The sequence below is a fragment of the Canis lupus genome, chromosome 9, assembly GCF_011100685.1.
Source record: "Canis lupus familiaris isolate Mischka breed German Shepherd chromosome 9, alternate assembly UU_Cfam_GSD_1.0, whole genome shotgun sequence".
Classification (NCBI taxonomy): Eukaryota; Metazoa; Chordata; class Mammalia; order Carnivora; family Canidae; genus Canis; species Canis lupus.
In genome coordinates this window covers 20444908-20470041 of record NC_049230.1, presented here as the reverse complement: position 1 = coordinate 20470041, position 25134 = coordinate 20444908, and the positions used below count along the sequence as shown (strand labels likewise).

The window sequence follows — 25134 nt, the reverse complement described above, 5'->3', positions numbered from 1 at the left end:
CAGGTATGGAGAACATGAAATATGAAATGTGGTACTGCCTTTATCCTAACCCATCCTTGTACCAAAATGTGGGAAGTGTAGGCAATTAGACATCCCAAGAGGATGGGCTTGAGCTAGCTCTGTCACTTACTATCTGTGTAACCCTGGCCACGTCCCTTTGCAGCACAGGTCTTCGTGTCCCCTTGCATGACAGAAGAGGTTGAAGCGCATGATTAATAAACACTAAAAGACCTTGAAGAGAGAAGGCAGAGATGTGGGGGTGTGTGGAGCATGAGGAGGAACAGGACAGCTGCTGAGATTTCTGGGTTCCCCAACTCTCTTTTGCCACTTACATTCTCCCATTGCCAGAACTTAAGCTTTCTGGGTCCCTGACCAGAAAACACTTAACACTGCTTTAAGTGAATTAACAAAATTCAGGGTTAGTGAGGATATGAACAAACAGGCTTTCTCATGTAGGGCTGTCCTAAATTTCCAATGTCATGCTTTAAGTCTCTAGGTGCCCCTTTATGTCAAATTTCTCATAGTTCAAGCCCATGCATCATGCACATTGCTGGGCCTTGCACATCTGGATGCTCAGCTCACTAAAGATCTGCTGCATAAATGAAAGCAAAAGAGCAGATAAAGAATGATTCCACTAAAAAAAAAAAAAAAAAAAAAGAATGATTCCACTGATGTGACAATGTAGAGATGACCATCTTTTTTTTTCTTTTTTTAAAGATTTAACTTATTAATTTGAGAGAGAGAGAATGTGCGTTGGGGGTAGGGGTGGGGGCCAGAGAAAGAGGGACAAGCAGACTCTATACTGAAGGCACAGCCCAACATGGGGCTCAGTCTTACGACCCTGAGGATCAGGACCTGAAACAAAATCAAGAGTTGGATGCTTAACCAACAAAGTCACTCAGTTGCCCCTAGAGAGGACTATCTTTATGGATATATGTTCAATAACAGATGGCTAGAGGGATGGCCGTTGAAATTTTAGCTGTAGGTATCTCTGAACAATTGGTTTTTATTTATTTTTTATTTTTTTAAAGTTTTCATTTATTTATTTGATAGAGAGAGAAAGAGAACACAAGCAGGGGGAATGGCAGAGGGAGAGGGAAAAGCAGAACCCGATCCCAGGATCCTAGAATCATGACCTGAGCTAAAGGCAGATCTTTAACTGCCACCCAGTTATCCCTGAATGATTGGTTTTTATTTTTTTTATTTACTTTTTATTTTTAGAAGATTTTATTTATTTATTCATGACAGACACACACAGAAAGAGGCAGAGACACAGGCAGAAGGAGAAGCAGGCTCCATGCAAGGAGCCCGATGTGGGAGTCAAACCCGGGAATCCGGGATCACACCCTGGGCCAAAGGCAGGCACTAAACTGCTGAGCCACCCAGGGATCCCCAATGATCGGTTTTTAAAAGGCTCTTCTTGGGATCCCTGGGTGGCGCAGCGGTTTGGCGCCTGCCTTTGGCCCAGGGCGCGATCCTGGAGACCCGGGATCGAATCCCACGTCGGGCTCCCGGTGCATGGAGCCTGCTTCTCCCTCTGCCTGTGTCTCTGCCTCTCTCTCTCTCTGTGTGACTATCATAAATAAATAAAAATTTTAAAAAATAAAATAAAAAAAAAATAAAAGGCTCTTCTTCTCTTTAATAATTTCCTGTGTATGAAGTGGTTTCCCTTATAAACAGTATGTGTCATTTTAGATTATTAGAGTAACTAAAATTCAAACTTTGGTCTGTGCTACATAGTTAAGCCAAAAGTGTTTTTTTTTTGTTTGCTTGTTTGTTTTTTTAATTTATTCATGATAGACAGAGAGAGAGAGAGGCAGAGACACAGCCAGAGGGAGAAGCAGGCTCCATGCCGGGAGCCCGACGTGGGACTCGATCCCGGGACTCCAGGATCGTGCCCTGGGTCAAAGGCAGGTGCCAAACCACTGAGCCACCCAGGGATCCCTAAGCCAAAAGTTTTATTTAAAATATTAAATAAGGGATCCCTGGGTGGCGCAGCGGTTTGGCGCCTGCCTTTGGCCCAGGGCGCGATCCTGGAGACCCGGGATCGAATCCCACGTCGGGCTCCCGGTGCATGGAGCCTGCTTCTCCCTCTGCCTATGTCTCTGCCTCTCTCTCTCTCTCTGTGACTATCATAAATAAAAATAAATAAATAAATAAAAATAAAATAAAATATTAAATAAAACAGGGGCAACTGGGTAGCTCAGTTGGTTGGATGACCAACTCTTGGTTTTGGCTCAGATCATGATCTCACTGGCAAGGGGCTCTGCACTCAGTGCGGGATCTCCTTCAGATTCTCTCCCTTCCTCCTTCTCCTCCTCTGCCCCTCCCTCCACATACTCTCTCACTCTCTCTAATAAAGAAATTATTAAATAAAAACATAGTTAAGATATAGCAATATAAGCAAATTTTTATTTTAAAATGGCCCAAATGGGGTGGCTGGGTGGCTCAGTAAGTTAAGTGGCTGCCTTGGGCTCAGGCCATGATCCCAGAGTCCTGAGATCGAGCCCTGCATCAGGCTCCCTGCTCTACAGGGAATCTGCTTCTCCTTCTCCCTCTGCTGTTCCCCGTACTTGTACTCTCTGGCTCTCTCTCTGTGTCAAATAAATAAAATAAAAATCTTTAAAAAATAAAAATAAAAGTAAAAAATAAATTTGGCCCAAATAAAGTAAAACTCTTCAGATTTTAACTCTCAGACTTAATTTGAGGACATGAAAGCTGCACCTGTGAGATGGCACCCAACTCCTGAGCCTGCAGTTATGACCATGTTTTTATAGCACAGCTTTCTAGAAAGAAAGGAGGCACTTCTCTGTCATCTTTTACCAGTTTTCTAGGCGATCTAGGCAGATGTTGGGGGGGCCTCCAATGCACGCAATCTGTTGCCGCCTCTTCCAATCAGCCAGCTCTTCATCCGTGAGAGTTTTCTGCACGTACTCCATAGTTGACAACAGCCCCGCTAACTCACTCACGATGCTCTGGTTGGAAACCCAAATAAAGTCAGAAAACATTTTCTCAGACCATCCCTAACCACACTCTAGTCAATTCCAGAGAAGGAATTTATTAGAAACCAGGCAAGTTCTGCCACAAGATGCCATACAGCTTGGGGGGGCGGCACAAAGGGGGAGGGACGGTAACAGTGCTCTTACCCGCCGCATCTGGTCCAGTGCAGTGAGCATCTGCTCCAGCTGCTGCATCTTCTGTCTGGTCACCGACTGGTTGTTTCCATTCAGATCCTGCATGTCTGTGGACGAAGGAAAACCTCCTTGGCCTGATGGAATACTTGTATCCTTAACCATGGTGCTCCCTGAAGCGCCAGTAGCCACCCCCCACCCCACCCAACCCCCATGCCCCCATGTGTCACCTCCACCCCCAGCACCATGTCTAAACAGATGCCAGATCCAGTAAGTCCTGAAACTCAGGGAACAGGCTCAGTTTCTACAGTGGATTTTAATGTCTCCAATATTATTCACTTGCCTCCTTGACTCTTGAGGGTTTTGTAGTTGAAATCAAAGTCATCCTGGAGATTCTCGACCACTTTCATTTTCTGTTCTAGATCCTGTTTCAAACAAAGACACAAAACAAACCAAAGCAAAAGAAAACAAAACAGCAAAAAAGCAGAAGTGAAAAAGATTTTCCTGGGAAGAGGGAAAAGAAAGTTTCTGAGAATTAAAATGGAGCCAAAACCTCAAAAAAGACACACGCAGGACCCACAGGCAATGTCCCCAAGGAAAGGCTTCCTGCCCACGACTTGCTTCACCTGTACTCGCTTCCGAACATCTTGAAGATGCTGCTCCAGCATCTGTTGCTTCTCCGTCACCACGGCGGCTGTGGGGTGGCTGGCCTGGCCCCCTTGCTGCCAGAGAAGGGAATCAGCACACATGAGAATGTGGGAAATAAAGGGAGAAAAATACTCTCTCCCTCTGTCCAGTCGCCATCCCACCCACTGCCCTTCCTCTTTGGCTGTGGTGTGGCTGCCACTGGGAGGTAAAGGGAAACAGAGGTAGTGTGCCAGGCAACGTCAGGGTGATGCCACAGAGGCTCTCCCGACACCTTGCCTCTGCTCTTGCCTTTTTCACCTTAAGTCATTCTAGAAAGCCACTCTGTGTTGCACTAGGAGACCACATGTTGAACTAAGACATGGTCCCTACCTTCAAAAACTTCATTCTAGGCTAAGTATGTTAAAAAACATTCAGAAAAATAGGGACATCTGGGTGGTTCAGTTGTTTAAGTGCCTGCATTTGGCTCAGATCATGATCCTGGGATCCTGGGATCAAGCCCCACATCGGACTTCCGGCTCAGCGGGAGGCCTGCTTCTCCCTCTCCTGCTGCCTTTGCCACTCCTCCTACTCATGCTCACTCGCTCTCTCTCTCTTTCTCTCCCGAATAAATAAAATCTTTTTAAATTTTCAGAATAATTATGACTGCAGATCTCGGATGCCTATTTAGTGTAGGTGGTGTCCAACACATTTCTGTGGCATAATAAAAAAGCCACTGTCCCAGAGGTGAAATGCCAGATTAAGAGAAAATACCTCAGAGGAGAAGGCGAGGCTGGTACCTTGAAAAGGTCAAATAGCACATGAAATGTGAACATGATAAACTTTGTCAAAATAATAGGATATCTGGGCACGTGGCTGCCTTAGTTGGAGGAGCATGCAGGCCTTCACCTCAGGGTTGTAAGTTCGAGCCCCATGCTGGGTACAAAGATTACTTAAAATGAATAAATCAATAAAAACTTAAAAATAAAGAGTAATAAGATACTTGAGCCCCAAAAAAGACCACATAGGGGAGCCTGGATGGCTCGGTCAGTTAGGTGGCCAACTCTTGATTTCGGCTCAAGTCTTATTTCAGAGTTGTGGGATCAAGGTACATCAGGCTCTGTGCTCAGTGGGGAGTCTGCTGGAGATTCTCTCTCTCACCCTCTGCCCCGCCACCTGCTTGAGTGCATGCTCTCTCAAATAAATAAATCTTAAAAAAAAAAAAAGCTATAGTAATCAAGACAGTGTATGTTGGTATAGGACTGAGGTATCAATCACTGGAACAGAATTGAGAGTCCAGGAAAGACATCATAGGCCCGGTTTTCCAAACTAGAAATTCTGTCTCAGAGACAGACTTTTTTTTTTTTTTTTTTTTTCTTTTTTTAGAGACAGACTTCACACTGAATCACCAAATCCTCCTGGCTCTGTGCTCTGTAATCACACAAACAGATCTCTAGTGCCCCAGCTCAGCTTCAGCCCCAACTATTGACCTTTTTGCCTCTAATCCTCATTTCCAATCTGGTTTCTACACTGATACCAGGAGTCACCAAAATAGATCCAAACATGCCAGTTCTACAGGGACCCATTCTCCCCCTTTCCAATTGTTCCCAACCAAGTCCACAGAACACAAACTTCCCTGAGAAGTTTAGAGAAGGCAACCTCCTCTCCTATTTATTCTCTTCAGAGGGGGAGTGACTCATCTGATTGGGGAGATTAGGAGAAAGACTCTGCACTCATAGATCTTCGAAGAACCCAGCACTTTAGCTGGTACTTCTCCTCCACCTCTGCCTTCCTAGGGTACACTTGGGGCAGAAGTGAGCGCCTGGTTTCTAGAAGCAGTTCTAGAGACCTAGCGCTCTGTGTTCAGTAAGTATTAGTCTCTGGTCTTTGAAGCTCCAATATGGATGGCTGGGGATGTGATGCTTTGCAAACCCAATCTCTGCACACCAAGATCTAATACAGGGGCAGGCATCAGAGATCCCCAAGAGTTGCCAGCCCAAATCATGTTTTCCAGTTTTGTTTTGCCAACAACAATACAGCTCAGACTTTGGTCTGTTTTTGACTGCCAGGTCTATTTCTAAATTGGCACTGTACATAAAGGGGAACAGAGGTGGTTAAATACTACCCACGGAAGCCTGCCTCTAGTACCCTTATAAAATACTATTGGCTCCCCGCTGCTTGGTATATCCATCTCAACCCAGCACAGACAGATGCTTCACACAATCTGATGACAAGTGAAGCCTTCCCTCCCTGTGTTGCAGTTATTCCAAACTACTCAGTCTTCCCACACACACAGCATGTTTTTCACACTCTACCTCCTCACGAGCTGTCCGCTCAGCTTGGCATGTGCTTCTGCCCAAGCACCCCTAAACTCATTCACCTTCAATCAAACCCAATGCAACTATTTGCTCTCCTGTAAAACCTTACTCAACTTCTGTAGGCAAAATTACTCACATCTTCCTCTATGTTTCTCTCACTTTGACTGTTTGTATATCTATCATCCCAACTAGACCGAGAGCCCTGGTTAGTAGGGATCACATCTATTCATCTTCCTCTCTGGTGCTCTACTCATAAGATACTTAAGAATATGCCAGATGATGTAAACAGAGAAAATAACAGCAAGGCCTAGGCTGAGGCCGCAAATATTCAATTCATAGTTCTAGATCAAGGGCCGAAAATTTTTCCTGCAGAGGTCAGATGGTAAATATTTTTGGCTTTGTGGGTCATACGGTCTCTGCTGTAAATACTCAGCCCTGTCATCGCAGCATAAAAGCAACCACAGACAACGTATCGCTAAACGGGTGTGGCTGTGTTCCCCAAAACTTCATTTACAAAAACAGGCATAACAGGCTGGATTTGGGCCATCGGTACTGTTTGCCAACACTGTATCTATAAGATTGGGAACATCCGTAGGGCATCTACTCTCCCCTGCCTCTTATGACAAAGTTAGAGCCTGTACCCACATTGGCTCAAATCGAATATTTTTATCTTATGGGACAGGATGAAAATATAAAGGTTCTCCATGACAGAAAACTCCAAAACCCATGCATGGGTGAGCACTCTTTGAAACCTCCTGGTTTCCAGTGCCTCCAACAGTAGTGTTATCTGTTCCCCCCTTGCCCATATCTGAGCACATCAACACTCTACTTAAAGTTCTTCAGCGGGTTTTCATTTCTTACAGTCTTGGTGACATTGATGATGTGGGTGATAGTGACTGTGACAGCAGCAGCTAAGGGCAGTTGCTGTTTACTTCACATGTATGTGTCAGGTACTGTTCTAACCATTTTACAGGCATGAATTAATTTAGTTCTAGGAAGTAGGTACTATAATCATTCCCAATGGAGGAACATTCCCACTGCCTGAGGTTTACACAGCAAGTGGCAAAGCTATGAGGCTCAAACCTAGGCAGTCTGGCCCCCAAACCCTTGTGGTAAACCGCTTTTCCAAAGCCCAGTCGATGGGCATGACTACCTAAAGGTGTTCACAATATGGCCCTTGACCTTTCCTTATCCAACCAGATGCTGAATTTTTCCACAACCCTCCCAAGAATAAATGTGTTAATGTCTCCATGTCTGACCATGATCTTCTCTCTGCCTGGAGTGCTCTCTCCTCATCAGCTGGGTATACATGTAATCAGCCTTAAGTCTTGGCTCAAACACAATCTCTCTTTCTCTGTGATACCTGCCCTGACTCCCTCAGTTAGGCTTACACGTCCTTTCTTCTATGTTCTGGCTACATCTTTGTCATGTCAGAGAAAAAAAAAAGTACTCTTATGTTCACAGCAGCATTATTTACAAAAGGTGGACACCACCCATGTGTCCCTCAACAGATGAATGGATAAACAAAATGTGGTCTATATACTGTGGAGTATTATTCAGCCTTTGAAAGGAAGGAAATTCCAACTCATTTACAACAAGGATGAACTGTAAGGAATTATGGTAAGTGAAGGAAGCCAGGCACAAAAATACAAACTGTGTATGAGTCTACTTCTATGAGGTCCCAGATTCACAGAGATAGAAAGTAGAGTGGTGGTGGCCAGAGGTTGCAGTGAGAGGGGAACAAAGAACTGTTAATGGGTATAGATTTTAGGTTTGTCAGATGAAAAGAGTCCTGGAGAGGAATTGTAGAACAACGTAAGTGAACTTAACACTACTGTCCTGTACACTTAAAAACGGTTCAGATAAGGGTGACTAGGTGGTTCAGGTAGATAAGCATCTGCCTGCAGCTCCAGTCACGATCTCAGGGTCCTGGAATCCAGCCCTGCATCAAGTTCCTGTTCACTTCTCCCTCTCCCTCTTCCCCTCCCCCACTCATGTTCTCTCTCCCTCTCTCTCTCAAATAAAGAAAAGCTTTAAAAAAAGGCTCAGATGGTAAATTTTATGTTATGTGTATTTTATCAAAAACATTTTTTAAAGTGGGGTGGGGAAGAAAAAAAGTCTCTGATTATAGTAAAGAAAATAAAACCCACTTAGAGAAAGTAAAAAAAGTCTCCTATAACCAACCACTGTGATGAATCAGGTATAAAACATTCCAGACATTTTATCATACATACCAATAATATATGCATATTGCATACAAGTGTTTTTACTATTATGAATCAGATCTTTTCTTCCCTGACATTTTCTAACAGGTTACTGTTGCTATTATATAAGAGAACTACATAAGATTCTTAAACTATTTATCTTGAATGCAATCATCTTTCTGAACTCTTCTTAGTGTCAATAGTCTTTTTATTTTTTTTATTTCTCTTGGATCTTATAGGAAGACCTATCTATAATGACAATTTTGTCTCTAGCTTTCCAATATTTAAACCCAATTCCTTTTTCTGTTTTACTGTATTAGTTGCATCCTTCATAAAAATATCAATTGTAGGAGGCATCCTCAATTTTGTAACTGTTTTTTTTTTTTTTTTTTTTTTTTAAGATTTATTTATTTGAGGGCAGCCCCGGTGGCTCAGCGGTTTAGTGCCTGCCTTCAGCCCGGGGGCATGATCCTGGAGACTCGGGATCAAGGCCCGCATTGGGTTCCCTGCATGGAGCCTGCTTCTCCCTCTGCCTGTGTCTGCCTCTCTCTCTCTCTCTCTGTCATGAATAAATAAAATCTTAAAAAAAATTTATTTGAGAGAGAGAGAGAGAGACAGAGAGTGGGGTAAGAGGGGCAGAGGGAGAGAATTCTCGAGCAGACTTCCCATGGAGTGGGGAGCCCAATACTGGGCTCAATCTCTCGACCCATGAGATCATGATCCTAGCAGAAACCAAGAGTTGCACACTTAACCGAATGAACCACCCAGGCGCCCCTTGTATCTGTTTTTAATGAAAATACTTTAGTATTTAGTGTTTCACCATTGTGCATTCTGTTCCATTTGGTTTCTGACAATATTCTTTATTGTATTAAGAAGGTCCTGACAAATATTCTTTACTGTGTTAAGAAATTATTTTCATCTAGAATGGGCACTAAGTTTTGTTATCTAACAAAAATATGGTTTTTCTTCCTTAACTTACTAATTTAATGAATTACATTAATAAAATTCTTGATCCTAATGTTGAGCCATCCTTGCATACCAAAAATATAAGCCATGGTTGGTACACTAAAAAAGATACCAAAATCCTAACCATTTTCTTTACTTACACTTCTTTTTTAGGCTTTTATATTAGGATTATTCCAACCTCATAAAATAAGCTGGAAATACCTCTTGTCTTTTTATACTTTGAAAGAGTTTAAATGATAATAGAACTATCTATACCACAAAAGTTATTAAAACAAAACCTTTGAAACCATCGGGCCTATTGGCTTTTTTGGTGGGATAGGGAGTGTACATTTTTTAAAAGTCTTTTTTTCAATATATTTTTTATGGTCATTGATCTATTTATTATTTTTTTAGTATATTTTAATTTTGTGTTTTGTGCATTATGAAGTTGTTTGATTTTTCTCTTTATGCCAGACCACAACCACCTCAAAAGCAAGGGTCAAAACTCACGTAACACAAAGGATATGTACACACATACACACATAATAGATCAGATATTATAGATATATTAGATATTCTAAATGTTCTAGATAGATAATATATCTAGACAGATAATATATTAATATACTAGATAGACATGTCGCTCATATATTAACATAAGTGAGAAGACCAGTAGCATGGAACTGTTTCTTCAATGGGCCAGTTAGTGTCATGTTATCTCTATTCCCTAAACTAACTGTATCTCTACTCTAGTGAGCATACTCTCAAAGTTAACCACAAAAGAGAAATGCATATGAACCTGAATGATTTAATCCCAAACCATCTCCAAGGCTATACACCTAAGAAGAGTACATTATCATACCTCACTGGGGCAAATGTGAACTGTTACAGTTGGGGAAAGGAATCTAGACTTATAAAATTAAAATACATAAACCCTTTGACCTAGCAATTCCATGCCGGAAAATCTATCATAGAGAAGTCAAAGCACAAATATGTAAAGTTGTAAAGAGAGACACTGTAGTAATTTTTATAATGGAAAAGAAAAACTAGAATGGAGCAAATGTCTATCAAAGAGGGGGAAATTGCATAAATTACAGCAAATCTACACCACAGAATATTATGCAGCAAATAAAGAAAATGACTTAACTTTATACAACTTGACACTAAAGGATTTATAGGATATAATATTAAATGAAAAAAGCCAGATGCAGAGAATTAAATTCATTTAAATATGGGGTGTGGGGGATCCCTGGGTGGCTCAGCAGTTTAGCGCCTGCCTTTGGCCCAGGGCGTGGTCCTTGAGTCCTGGGATCGAGTCCCGTGTCGGGTTCCTGGCATGGAGCCTGCTTCTCCCTCCTCCTGTGTCTCTGCCTCTCTCTCTCTCTCTATGTCTATCATAAATAAACAAATCTTTAAATAAATAAATAAATAAATAATAAATAAATAAATAAATAAATGGTGTGTGTGTGTGTGTGTGTGTGTGTGTGTTTTCTGTAGTTTATACGAGGCTGGAGAAAGGCATGAAAGGATATACACTAGACTATTAATGTTGATTTCCTGGGAAGAGATAATAAAGAGAGAGAATGACATCTTAGATTTTTGTAAAATTTTCTTCCTTGTACTATTGTATTGTGTCAAGTTTTAATTTTTTTAAAGAAGAGTACATTATGTACTCAAGAAAAAAAATAAATTCTTTTCCTTGTTTAAAAGAAAACCCCCAGTACATCCACTTCTACCATGGAAGTCAGTGTCCATCCTAATGACTGTGTAAGAGCAAGCACATCTTTGTGCACAAGAAGAAAAGCACATCTTCAATAGTACTTTGTTTCTTCCCATGTCTCACCTGAGCTGCAGTGGCTGCAGTTTGTAGCAGGCGGGACTCTTCCCACAAGCACCGGGCCACAATTCGGGCAATCTCCATTGGCTTCTCCAGATATCTGCTCTATAAGTAAGAGAGAGAAAATGATGGGATCCCTGGGTGGTGCAGCGGTTTGGCGCCTGCCTTTGGCCCAGGGCGCGATCCTGGAGACCCGGGATCGAATCCCACATCGGGCTCCTGGTGCATGGAGCCTGCTTCTCCCTCTGCCTGTGTCTCTGCCTCTCTCTCTCTCTCTCTCTCTGTGACTATCATAAATAAATAAAAATTAAAAAAAATTAAAAAAAAAAAGAGAGAGAGAGAAAACGAAAAGTAGCAGTAGACTAAGAAGATGTGGACCCAAAAGATTACATCTACTACATGAAACAATAAAACAAGGGCCTCAGAACCTGGCTGCCACTGGTGGGAGATGAAGGAAAAACAGAAAAAAGACCGTCACAATGAGATGTACTGTGACAAAAGGTACATTAGTCTGAGTCTTTGGACAATATGCTATCGTGGTCTTACATGGAGGTGACAGACCTTGTCCGTGGGTGTCCAATTATGGTCAAACATTTAACATTGAAAAATAAGTCATCTGGGGCGTTTGGGTGGCTCAGTTAGTTTGGCATCTGACTCTTGACTTTGAGTCAGGTCATGATCTCAAGATCATGGGATTGAGCCCCGCACTGGGCTCTGCTGGGCATGGAGCCTGGTGAAGATTCTCTCTGCCCACATCCCCCCACTAAAAAAAAAAAAAAATTAGGTCATCTTCCTATGAAACCACTAGTTCTGATCTTGTTATTAACATGCTAATGTAATACGATTACCATTAACAATTATGCGATGACGTCAACGGACAAAAGAATTGGATTTCAGATAATGATGCTCAAGGGAGGGTACACAGAGGTTTGAGAAAGGGCTAATAATTTCTCCTTTGACTTAAAGTACAAGATAGAATCTCATTACCCAGGCTAATGAGAAGAGAAATACTTCCTGGACAGAAGCTAACATCCTACTCTGCAGGGTCAGTTTCTTATCACACCTGAAGGAACTGCTTGATTCTTCGCAGATTGTGCTGATAGAGAACATTTGACTCCTGTAGGAAACGGCTGTACTGCTGGTCAATCTCACCCAAGAGATTATGAAACACCAAAGTAGCATGTGATTCTTTGCTGGCTGCATATGCCCTGGGAAAAAAAAGAAGGATACAGAATGATTCTGAAACCTACATACACTCGCATGCACACACATGCGCACACATGCATGCACAGAAATCACCATTAAGGAGCGAAGAAAACAAGACAAACCTGATGCTTTAACTCACTCATCACTTTAGATTCACCTTGCTCAGCAACAAGATATGTCATGAATTTAATGATTATTAACAATTATAATCAGATACTACAAGCCACTGTCATAGTCTATACTTAAAAGATATTAGTATAAGATTAATATCTTATATACTCATAAGATATAAGAGCAAAGTGAACAGATATGCTAGTTTGCTTTCTCAGCTCCACAGCCAGATTATTAGTAACTAATAAGCAATCCCAGGCTGGGGTGGCCCATCTCCATCATCTCTGACTCACCTCCCTGGGCCCTCACCAAATTCTAGAAAAAACTAGGTCATAGGCCTGAATTAAATGAAAATTAATATATGGATCTGAACATATCAAAATGAAAAAAAAAAAAAAGGGACACCTAGGTGGCTCAGTCTGTTAAGCATCTGACTCTTGGTTTTGGCTCAGGTCATGACCTCAGGGTTGTGAGATGAAGCCCCATGTGACTTCTGCACTGGGCATGGAGCCTGCTTAAAATTAAGATTCTCGGGGCACTTGGGTGGCTCAATTGGTTGAGCATCTGCCTTCAGCTCAGGTCATGATCTGAGGGCCTAGGATCGAGCCCCACATCAGGCTCCCTGTTCAGCAACGAGCCTGCTTCTCCCTCTTCCCTACCCCTGTTCTCCTGCTATCTCTATCACAAATAAATAAATAAAATCTTTAAAACAAACAAATAAATAAATAAATAAATAAATAAATAAATAAATAAATATAAAAATAAGATTCTTTCTCTCCCTCTGCCCTTTCCTGGAGCTCTCTCTCTCTCTCAAAAAAAAAAAAAAAAAAAAAAAAAAAAAAAAAAAAGGAAATAGTTGTTGGAATTCTGAGCCATTATCTTCTCTATGAATGAGTTTATTTCTCTTACTCTGTGTCTCATTCCTTTAATTAAAGGGTAATCAGAATTATGGTCCCAATTTCCACACATGAGAGAACTCTCACTGAAGCAAAAAATATTTGTAGTGCATCCCTGGAGTGTCAGAACACACAGAGGACCTCGGCAAGGAAATGAGATTCAAATCAGCCTTCAAAACAGCTACCCCAGGCAGGCTGCTTCGAGGTGCCAAGAGACAGTTGCCCACACACACTTCTAATGGATAAAACGCTTTTGCAAGACTGAGAGTACCTCTTTATCTCCTGATCTCTTTCATCCCATCACCTGTACCCATCAGTTTTTTTATGAAATAGGACAGAGTTAAGCTAGAATAGGTTATGTTTCCTGACTCAAATCAAAACTTGACACTTTGGGGAATTTCTCAGGAAGGACTTACCAATCTTGACTCTCAATCCACGGGGCCAGAAACTGCCGTAGCTCCATTGGGAAGCTGTCGCTGTACAGCTGATGAAGCTGCTCTAAGTACCGTGTGTCGAGTTGCTGTAGCTGATTCCATTGGGCCATCCTGTGGAAATCAGGGGTCCCAACTGTAAACCAAAATGTTCATATGGTCACTGCAAGCACTAGTGTGAGTAAACAATCTAGAAACACCCCATCTACCCAACACAGGCATCAGGTCTGTGATTAGGGATACAAGATGCTTTGGACAGTATCCTATATGTTTCTCCCAGTTTACAGCAACATAGACACATTGATAGTCTCTACCTCTGGAAGCACACTACAGTTTCTCCTACACTGGGATGTCAATGGGAGCATGGCATCTGCCAAGTTCCAGAATCCATTAGCTACCAGAGGTACGTGAAGTTGAAAAATACCTTAACTTCCAGATTTCCACTTCCTCATCTATAAAACAGAGATCATCATTCCCACCTCTCATGGCTGTTGAGATAATATTTTTAAATATCTCGGCTCAGTATGTGCCATGCAACAGATGCTCAACAGATGTCAGCTCCTTTCTTTCTACCCTATCCCCCTTTTTAAGAGGGTTAACTGGAAGATATAGTCAACAAACATACGCTAAACCCAATATGTCGGATGTAGCTGTTCGGCAAAGACACAGAGCTAACTCTAAGAATATAGGTTTAAAAGTATAAGCAAAGACCTTCCTGGGATTCTCTCATTCAATGAAAAGCATTTTGTTTTTAAAAGTTCTCAGTTAAGGGATCCCTGGGTGGCGCAGCAGTTTGGCGCCTGCCTTTGGCCCGGGGCACGATCCTGGAGACCCGGGATCAAATCCCACATCTGGCTCCTGGTGCATGGAGCCTGCTTCTCCCTCTGCCTGTGTCTCTGCTTCTCTCTCTCTCTCTCTCTCTCTCTCTCTGTGACTATCATAAATAAATAAAAATTTTAAAAGTTCTCAGTTGAGGATGAGAAAGAAGAGAGGCTAAATACCAGTCATACGAGTTGTCCCCAAGCTCACAAATACCCCAGAGAAATGCTCAGGTATGAGAAAACAACCCCACTGATCGCCTTTAGCCCTCTTCCTGAATAGCTTAGGTCACAAAAATATCATTACAGACTAAGAAGTCTTAAGAAGTGGCCAAAATAACTAGAGTAATAGCCAAAGACTAATATACTTACAGATCAAAGTATACTAAGATGATTCTCCGGGATTGTGCGAACATTTAATGAAAGGCTGAATGCACACAAACACGTACACTTATCTAGAGTTCTTGGATTTGTTTCTCAGAGAAGGCACAAAGAAGCACCCTTATAACTGCTCTTTTCGTTAAAAAGTATGGGGCAAACTGGTGACAAAACCAGCAGGTCTTCTGTTTTTAAAGAAGCAAGTGTAATGGTAGTTATGTGGTTCAGGATCAGGTTTCTGTACAGAACTCGAGAGGCCTGCACTGCAGTTCTCCCTCCATCTTCTTTGGGGACACACACAGAATACCCCACCTGCTACTGCAAAGATGCCATCAATTGGTGGAACTCTCACGCACACATTCAGAAAAGCACAGGCAGTATCTTCCCAGTAGTCTTTTATGTTTTTAATTTTTTAAAAAAAGATTTATTTATTCATGAGAGAGAGAGAGAAAGAGAGAGAGAGAGGCAGAGACAAGGGCAGAGGGAGAAGCAGGCTCTATGCAGGGAGCCCGACGTGGGACTCGATCCTAGGACTCCAGGATCACACCCTGGGGTGAAGGCAGCGCTAAACCGCTGAGCCACCAGCTCTGCCCAAGGCACCAACTACTGCCCCCAGTAGTCTTTTACACTGAATAATGAACAATCTAAGGCAGCATTATCCAACAGATATAATGCAAGCTACGTATGGAATCTTAAATTTTCTAGCAGTCATATTAAAAAAAAAAGGGGGGGGGACACCTGGGTGACTCAGCAGTTGGGCATCTGCCTTCGGCCCAGGGTGTGATCCTGGAGTCCCGGGATTGAGTCCCACATAGGGCTCCCTGCATGGAGCCTGCTTCTCCCTCTGCCTATGTCTCTGCCTCTCTCTCTCTCTCTCTCTCATAAATAAATAAAATCTTAAAAAAAAAAATAGAAACAAGTAAATTAATTTTATTTATTTATTTATTATTTATTTTTAAATATTTTATTTATTTATTCATGAGAGACACACACAGAGAGAGCAGAGACATAGGCAGAGTGAGAAACAGGCTCCATGCAGGGAGCCCGATGTGGGACTCGATCCTGGGACTCTGGGATCACATCCTGAACCAAAGGCAGACACTCAACTCTGAGCCACCCAGACGTCCCATGAGCATACAATTCTTGATCTTTTTTTTTTTTTTTTTTTTTTTTTTATTTATGATAGTCACACACAGAGAGAGAGAGAGGCAGAGACATAGGCAGAAGGAGAAGCAGGCTCCATGCACCGGGAGCCCAACGTGGGATTTGATCCCAGGTCTCCAGGATCGCGCCCTGGGCCAAAGGCAGGCGCCAAACTGCTGCGCCACCCAGGGATCCCACAATTCTTGATCTTGAGTCACAAGTCCAAACCCTGAATGGGGCACAGAGCTTACTAAAAATAATAATAATAATAAAATTAAATTAAAAATATATATATCTAAAACGTTAGCACCTCTACATGTAATTGCACAAAAATTAATGAGGTACTTTTCATTCTTCTTTTGGTACTAAATTCTCTAAATCCAGTGTGCACTTTACATTTACAGCACAGAACTGAGGTATTCACAGGCTTAAATTGCACTGGTGAAAAGGTTCAACAAGCAAAGCAATGAGATTGTCAGAATGAGGTATTTGCCCCAATCAGACCAATGTTTACACAAATAAAGTAAATCTTTCAACAACATTAGAAGTGGCGCTTGAGATTAAAAAAAAAAAACCCAAAACAATGTCTGCCTTCCTGTTAGGCAACCCCCAAACATTTTCAGCTACCACACCTTTGCTGTTGCCCCTGTCCTCACTACCCCCATGACCAACCCGCCACAGGACAGATGCTGCTTGGGCAGTGGTACATGTATACTAAACTGGCTGGAATGAAAGCAGTAGCTAAGGTATTATAACCATGGTGTATATTACTCTCAACAAGAAATCAAAGGCCACTAGAACTCTCTTACAACATGCACATTAGGGCCAAGGTAAAATCTGCCTTAAAGCTACAAGTATGAAGATCTGCCTTATGTTTCTCAGGATGTGATTTGCATAGAAATCTGTATAACATGTCACTTTATGTAGATGCTACTGTATACAAGTGCCAAAACTCTACAACTACATAATTCAGCATGATAGTCACTAGCCAGATGTGATCACTGAGCACTCGAAAGGTGGCTGGTTCAAACTGAGACATGCTATAAGTGTGAAGTATACACTGGATTTTGAAGATTTCGTATAAACAACAACAAAGGATGTAAAATATCTCAATGTTGAAATGGTATCTTAGATATACTGAGTTAAACTAAATATATTATTCAGGGGTACCTGGGTGGCTCAGTGGGTTAAGTGTCTGCCTTCTGCTCAGGTTGGGATCTCAGGCTCCTGGGACCGAGCCCTGCATCGGGCTCCCTGCTCAACAGGAAGCCTACTTCTCCCTATGCCTCTGTCTGCTGCTCCCCCTCCTTGTGTTCTCTCTCTCTCTGTCAAATAAATAAATACAATCTTCATATATATATATATATATATATATATATATATATATATTCTTCATATATATATACACACATACACATATATATATACACACATATATGTTATTAAAATTAATCTTACTCAATTCTTTTTACTTCTTCTAATGTGGCTACTAGAAAATAAAACATTACATATGTGTCTTGCTTTGTTTTTTTTTTTAAGATTTTATTTATTTACTCATGAGAGATACACAGAGAAAGAGACAGAAACATAGGCAAAGGGAGAAGCAGGCTCCATGCAGGAAGCCTGATGTGGGACTTGATCCCGGTGAGCAGCCGAAGGCAGATGCTCAACCATTGAACCACCCAGGTGTCCCTTACTTTCTATTTTTATTGGACACTGCCTCTCTGATATAACCAAAAAGCGATGGTTCTCCTAATAAAGGATTTAAAGAAATAGATACCTACTTTTTTTAAGTATACTCTGTAACTGCAATGTGTGGCTCAAACCCACAACCCCAAGATCAAGAGTCACGTGCCCTACCAACTGAGCTGGCCAGGAGCCCCTAGACCCCTACTTTTTATAATAAAGTCCAGTGTTATAAATTAATAAAAAATAGACTAATTGCTTATCTTGGATACAAATGTAGAGCCATCACAATCTCCTCCCTGAAGTCCTACTTTATTTAGAACCATAAAGCAACATCCCACTACACCTGCTCAATTAGAGATGAAACACTGGGATCACACACAAATGTCTGCATTTTCAAACCATTAAAAAGTTACAAATTGTTGAAAATCGTCTAATTGATTTCTAGTCCATAACTCACAGGGGTTTTTTTGTTGTTGTAGTTTTGGTTTTAGTGGGGGGGATGATACAATGGGGATAGTAAGTAGCACAATAATTATGCCATTTCTTTTTTTCTTTTTTAAAAATATCTTATTTATTTATTCATGAGAGACACACAGAGAGAGGCAGAGACACAGGCAGAGGGAGAAGGCAGCTCCCGGTGGGGAGCCTGATGTGGGACTTGATTCCAGGACCCCAGGATCAGGCCCTGAGCCAAAGGCAGATGCTCAACCACCAAGCCACCTGGACGTCCCAACTATGTCATTTCTTAAGCCAGCAACCAGTTCCTAGTTTTTGTTTTTGTTTTTTTTTTCTGTAAAATTAAAGCACCAAAAATGACTGGCATTATGCTCTACTTCTTAGTCTAATCACTTCAGGTAATCTCGTAATAGCTATCCTATATTTTTTTTAAAAATCATTGCAAATTAAAGCCAAAAAGCAGGTAGCATTTTCAAGGAGAACATGAGCAGAGTCAAGTAGTGATGACTTCCTTACAGGCAGCTTAGTTATAAACCATATTTAACTCACAGCAGTCACAGGGCAATCAGCCCAAATGCTCTTCATTAGAACTGCATATCTTTAGGAGATCACTAGCCAAATTGTCTAGGAAAACCACTGCCAACTAGCTTGTGGCCACTGTTTTACTGGAAAAAGTTTTACAAGAGCCTACTTATTTCACAATCTCATTTCTGTTTTTTCAAATTACAAATTAATCTAAAGAACTCCACTTAAGTTCTAACTAAAGTATTTCTTATCTGCAGAATAATGCTAAGCCTGTAATTTAATAACCACTTTCACTGAACCACAGGGCCCAGAAAATGATTTGTACAATTTGAATGCCAAGTACCATTCGGTGCGCACAGGAGAGAAGTGAATTCATTCCACAGAGGGGCTGGCTGAGGGCACAATGTCCGGGTTAATTCTCTCCAAAGATGAGTGCTAAGTTTAGGTTAGCAGACAGCAGATGGTAGCATATAAAGGGAATGTAAGTGTGATCCTGTTTTCTACAACTTTAGAGAAAAGAAAAATAAAAATGAAACAGTAAGTCACCAAAGACTTTCCGGACTTTTCAAAACAGGAATTTCTCAACCCCTTGGGGATAACTTACCAACAAGTCATAAAGCAAACAGCTATTGTCTGATGGGGAACTTATTACTGTAAAGATCACACACACACACAAAAATTTGTTCAAAGTCACAGTTCTCATTAATATACTGCATTCTAAGGAAACCAAGAGATGTGTTGAGAAACACAAATCAGGACCCCTTACAAAAGGGATTCGTTATCATTTCATAACACTTTGTTTTAAATTAAGATTTCTACTTCACATCCATGCACTGGTGGATTTACAAGTGGAGTGAGGGCCCAAAGTGAGGCCCCTGGGGACATCCAACAATCCAGAACAGAAAGTGATCTAAAGATAATTTCTGTTCCACCTTGCAGTATGTCACAAGATTCTCCTTTGGGTACTAGCCATACTCTATATTAGAAATACCTATATTATAAATAGAGCATAGCCATTATTTTATCAGTTGCCTATACTAAGCCCCTCTTTGCTGTCAGGAAAGGCCCAGTGACTAAGGCAACCTAAGTTTAAAGTAACAGAAATATTCTTGCACTAACTTCTATAGAAATTAGTCCTTTTAAGAAGATTTTTTAAAAAGATTTTATTTATTTATTTGACACAGAGAGAGAAAGCACATAGGCAGGGGAAGAGGGAGAAGGAGAAGCAGGCTCCCCACTGACCAGAGAGCCTGACACAGAGCTCAATCCCAGGACCTTGGAATCATGACCTGAGCCGAAAGCAGATGCGTAACTGACTGAGCCACCCAGGCACTCTGAAGATATATATATTTTTTAAAGATTTATTTATTTGTGTGAGAGAGAGAGAACAGGGGAAGGGGCAGAGAGAATCATCAAGCAGACTCCCCATTGAGCTCAGAGCCTGACATGGACCAATCCCAAGACCCAGGAGATCATGACCTGAGTGGAAAGCAATAGTTGGACATTTAACTGACTGAGCCACCCAGGCACCCCTTTAAGATGTTTTTAAAGATAATAAAAGTAATAATGTTCACTATAGAAATTTGGAAAAATACAAAAAACAAAAAAACAATAGATAAAATCACCCATATCCTAACCACTTTCCAGAACCACAGTTGACAAATTCATGTAATTCCTTTTAATCTATCTCAGAGTATGCATATACGTTATCTCTTTTAAGACGTTAGGGATGCCTGGCTGGTTCAGTCAGTAGAGAGCATGCAACTCTTGATCTCAGGGTTGTGAGTTCAAGACCCACACTGGATATAGAAATTACTTAAAAGTAAAAAAATAAATCTTAAACACTGGGATCAGAGTAATTTTACAGCTTTATTTTCTCTTTTATTTATTTTTTATTTTTTTATTTTTTTTATTTTCTCTTTTAAAACTTAATATATAGTAAACACTTTTCTATGAAAAGATATTTTTGTTCAAAGGCCACAAAACAACTACTTGATTTCTTCTTTTTTTTTTTAAGATTTTATTTATTTATTCATGATAGACACAGAGAGAGAGAGGCAGAGACACAGGCAGAGGGAGAAGCAGGCATACAAAGAGCCTGACGTGGGACTCGATCCAGGGTCTCCAGGATCACGCCCTGGGCTGCAGGCAGCACCAAACCGCTGCGCCACCGGGGCTGCCCAACTACTTGATTTCTATCAGTGTTTTCAATCTAATCCTGCTAATCTCATTGAGGGCCACAAAATTATTTAGATTTGCAAGCTTTAATTTAATTTTTCCTTACCATACGACATTCTTTTTTTTTTATTTTAATTTTATTTATTTTTTTAAGATTTAAAGACACAGGAAGACAGGCAGAAACACAAGCAGAGAGGAAGGAGAAGCAGGCTCCACGCAAGGAGCCCGATGCGGGACTCGATCCCAGGAATCTGGGGTCACATCCTGAGCCAAAGGCAAACGCTCAACCACTGAGCCACCCAAGTGTCCCACCATATGACATTTTTTTTTTTCCATATGACATTCTTAAATAATCTGAGGTAGCTATAAACTCCATAGAGTAAATCAGGGAGGAGAAAAAAATGAATAAAGTAAAAGGCAATTAATGCTAGGCAAAGATACTTAATCTTCATGAAATTTTCACTGTAGGATAAAGGTGTAATGAATAGCAGGGAGCTCACATTTAACTATTACAGTTTTAACTATTTAACCATTGCATTCACAATTACCTAACACATGAAGACTCTGAAATTTCAAATTAGAAAAAGATAATTCAAAATAAGTATGCTTGGGGGACCCTGAGTGGCTCAGTTGGTTAAGCGGCTGACTCTTGCTTTTGGCTCAGGTCATAATTTCAGGATTATGAGATCAAGCCCCATATCGGGCTCCATGCTGGGCATGGAGCCTGTTTAAAATTTTCTCTCTCTCCTTCTACCCCTCCACCCCCCCAACTCATACACACTCACTTTCTCTTAAAAAAAAAAAAAAAAGTATGCCCGTATAGTAAACATGTCCAAATAGTACTTTTATAAGGTTTAAGAGCAGGTGTTTGCCTTTATAATAGGAAGATTATACGTAAATCTAAAAAATTTTAAATATTTTATTTATTTATTTATTTATCTATTTATTTATTTATTTATTTATTTAACAGAGAGAAAGCATAAGCAGGGGGAGCTAGAGGAAGAGGGAGAAGCATACTCCCAGCTGAGCAGGGAGCCCAATGCAGGGCTTGATCCCAGGACCCTGGGATCATCACCTGAGCCAAGCTTAACCAACTGAGCCACCCAGGTGTCCCAATAAATAAAATCTTTGAAAAAATGATGTATTCTCCATACTTCATGTGGCATAGGCACCATATTTGATTACAAATATTTCAGATGTGAGGAGCAACAATATAAACATAATTCCTTCTAAACTGAAAGTAACACAAGAAGATGTGCTTTGTCAGTCACAGAGTGTGCAGCTTATGGTTAAAGCTGCCTGAGAACAGGTCTGAGCTCTAGATAAAAACCACAACACAGACCAAACTGGTGCGTCACACAGCCCCCCCATTTTGTGACACTTCCACTCCCCTGACCAGACACGCTCCACCGAAGCAGGGTGGTGTGAGGCCTAGGACATGGGAGTGACTTTGACATGGGATGGGCCAGGGTCCAAACTCTGCCTGCCATTTACCAGCTATTTCTTTTAAGGATATTACTTAACTACGGAACTGGCTTTTCCTTCAGTTAAATGGGGAAGAGCCACTCTTTTGAAAGACTGTTTTAAGTTAAAAAAAATAATAATAACAATAATGGATATACAGCATCTCTCCTAGGCGATGCTGGGTGCACAGTATACTGAATTGTTTCTTCCTCCCACTGCTGTTCCTTTGTCAGTACTTCCTATGCTAACTTCCATTTCCTAGTGTCCAGGGAAACAGATAAATTCATCGGATTAGTCGCGTTAAATGATGAAGTCAGCTTTCCCTGCCACATAAAATGCATGCATTTTAATGAGTCTTTGTATTACCTCCTGAAGAAGGGAATTTGTAAAGCTGTGATTTAGTGTGTATGTATAAGGGGAGAAGAGAAGAACAGGAGGTGGCTGGGTGGTGCCCCCCAATCAAGTATCTCCATACACAGTGCACCTAAGGATAGCTCCAGGTCCTAAACAGACTAATGGTGAAAACACTAAGTGATAACCCAAATGAAAGAAAAAGATGGAAAGTAAGAATCTTGGTTTATGATTAGGCCTAATGACTAATGATTATCACTAATATTTGTACAGCACTTACTATGTTCCAGGCACTATTTTTAAGCACTTAACACATATATTTTTTTAAGATTTTATTTATTTATTGAGACACAGAGAGAAAGAGAGGCAGAGACACAGGCTGAGGGAGCAGCAGGCTCCATGCAGAGAACCTGACGTGGGACTCATCCCGGATCTCCAGGATCACATCCCGGGCTGCAGGCAGCGCTAAACCACTGCGCCACCAGGGCTGCCCGCACTTAACATATTTTATTTACTCATTTCATCCTCACAACAACCCTAGGAGATAGATTCATTGTTATCCCTGTTTTACAGAGGAGGAATCTAAGTACAGAATTTTAAGCGATTCATTCAAGGTCATACAGGTAGTAACGTCATGGAGCTAGAATCCTAATTCAAGCAGTCTGTTTTCAGAATTCTTGCTCTGAACCTAATGGTTACATTAGGCTAGAGAGGGAGTTTTCGTTGATTTTTGAGTAACCTATGAAGTTAATCATGACATCAAGCCAATGTGATCTTATGGGGTTTTGTTTTGTTTTGTTTAAAGAAAGCGCTCTGCCCAACGTGTGGCTTGAATTCATGACTCCAAGATCAGGAATCGCATGTTCTACACCTGAACCAGTCAGGCACCCTGATCTTATAGCATTTTAAACAGCCATATACAGTGTTTGAATTAAAGAATCTATCCATCCCGCTATAACTGGCCCACATCTAGAATGAATCTCTAATTTATCACAATTTAAATGGCCCACTAGGGCAGCCCCGGTGGCGCAGCGGTTTAGCACCGCCTGCGGCCCAGGGCGTGATACTGGAGACTCTGGATCGAGTCCCATGTCGGGCTCCCTGCACGGAGCCTGCTTCTCCCTCTGCCTGTATCTCTGCCTCTCTGTGTCTCTATGAATAAATAAATAAAATCTTAAAAAAAAAAAGAATAGTTTAAAAAAATGGCGCACTAAAAAACAGACACTCTTCAGGGAGGGATAATCAGGGTGTGAGGAGTCAGAACTTGAACATTTTGCTCACTAAGAAGACTTGGGAAATAGGAAGTGTGGTTAGGAGAAGGGAAGATAATTACAGAAGAGCAGTTCTTCAAATACACGGAGATCTGCACATGAAAGGGCAAAACACCCCAGAACCAATCCGCTTCCCCGTAACACCTACCCCCAATTCTGCCCTCTGGAATATTCCCTCTGCATGCAGAGGTTCCCCTTCCTGGCTGCGGATCAGAATTCCAAGAGCAATTTTTTTTTCTTTGGAAGTAGAGATGCCTGGGAAATCAAACCAGATTTATTATATCGGAATTGCTGAGGGAGGGAACCATGTTTCGATAATTTAAAATCTGTGTCTCTCATGAGCAAATAAATAAAATCTTTATAAAAAAAAAATCTCCTCGGATGATGCAAATTGTGTGGCCAGATTGAGAATCCTGGAGTAAGAGCAGAGACCAGAGTTCAACTCTGGATCATCAGGATCACCTAAGGGGCTTTCAGAAGCTGGATGCTGGTCCTTACTCCTGATGGTCTGAATACTAATTTCCGGGATGGAGTTCAGGCAGTTGCAATGAAGCAGGACATCACAATGACTGTGTAAAAATTATGGCATGAGATGAAGTTGGAGAAGGCTCCTGTGTAAGTCATACTAAGAAATAATGAACTCTTAACCAGGGATAATAAGGAAGTCTAAAAAATTTTCAGCAGACTGGTGACAATTTGATTGACATTTCAGAAAGATCCCTCAGGCAGCAATAATCAAGGTGAGATTTGGCGGTGGCTGGAAGTTGGGTAGCAGCCCCAGAGCTATTCTGAAGTGGACATCTTCCAGAGATATTAAAGAGGGAGTTATGATGGGGTCTGATGACTGTCTGAAGGGTAAAAGGGATGCAGACAAAGAAAGGAGCAAGAGACAACCTCCCAGGCTCCTGTTGCGTTTGATGTCCAAATGGAGGACCCTGGGCAGGATGGCCTCCAAAGACTATTTAGTCTGTAAATTACGATCAGGCTTCATTCCCTCAAGATATGAAGGTTCCTGTAAGCCAAGAATAAATGCTGCAGCGGAGGGAGTACATTGACATTTAACAACAAAGGTCTGGGGCTTGCATGTCAACTGACAAACTCACCTATTCCCCTCCCTGCCAAATCCCCAGAAAAGTAATCAAAGGGAAAAGAAAATCA

At 41.3% G+C, this 25134-nt stretch overlaps 1 protein-coding gene across 6 annotated transcripts in view; it reads right to left on the bottom strand.

Annotated features, from left to right (window-relative positions):
• Positions 1 to 25134, bottom strand: part of STAT3 (signal transducer and activator of transcription 3) — a 75159-nt gene that overhangs the window by 19059 nt on the left and 30966 nt on the right. For 5 of the 6 annotated variants that reach the window (XM_038547288.1, XM_038547284.1, XM_038547286.1 and 2 more), the window contains 7 exons: positions 13689 to 13839; positions 12123 to 12267; positions 11066 to 11164; positions 3758 to 3853; positions 3475 to 3556; positions 3147 to 3241; positions 2824 to 2975 (listed from right to left, as the gene is read on the bottom strand). In XM_038547288.1, coding sequence (XP_038403216.1) covers positions 2824 to 2975; positions 3147 to 3241; positions 3475 to 3556; positions 3758 to 3853; positions 11066 to 11164; positions 12123 to 12267; positions 13689 to 13816 — 797 coding nt within the window. In that variant the 5' untranslated portion in view covers positions 13817 to 13839. Of the gene's footprint in view, positions 1 to 2823; positions 2976 to 3146; positions 3242 to 3474; positions 3557 to 3757; positions 3854 to 11065; positions 11165 to 12122; positions 12268 to 13688; positions 13840 to 25134 lie in introns of those variants that run through there. The other variant, XM_038547289.1, reaches the window with a different exon arrangement.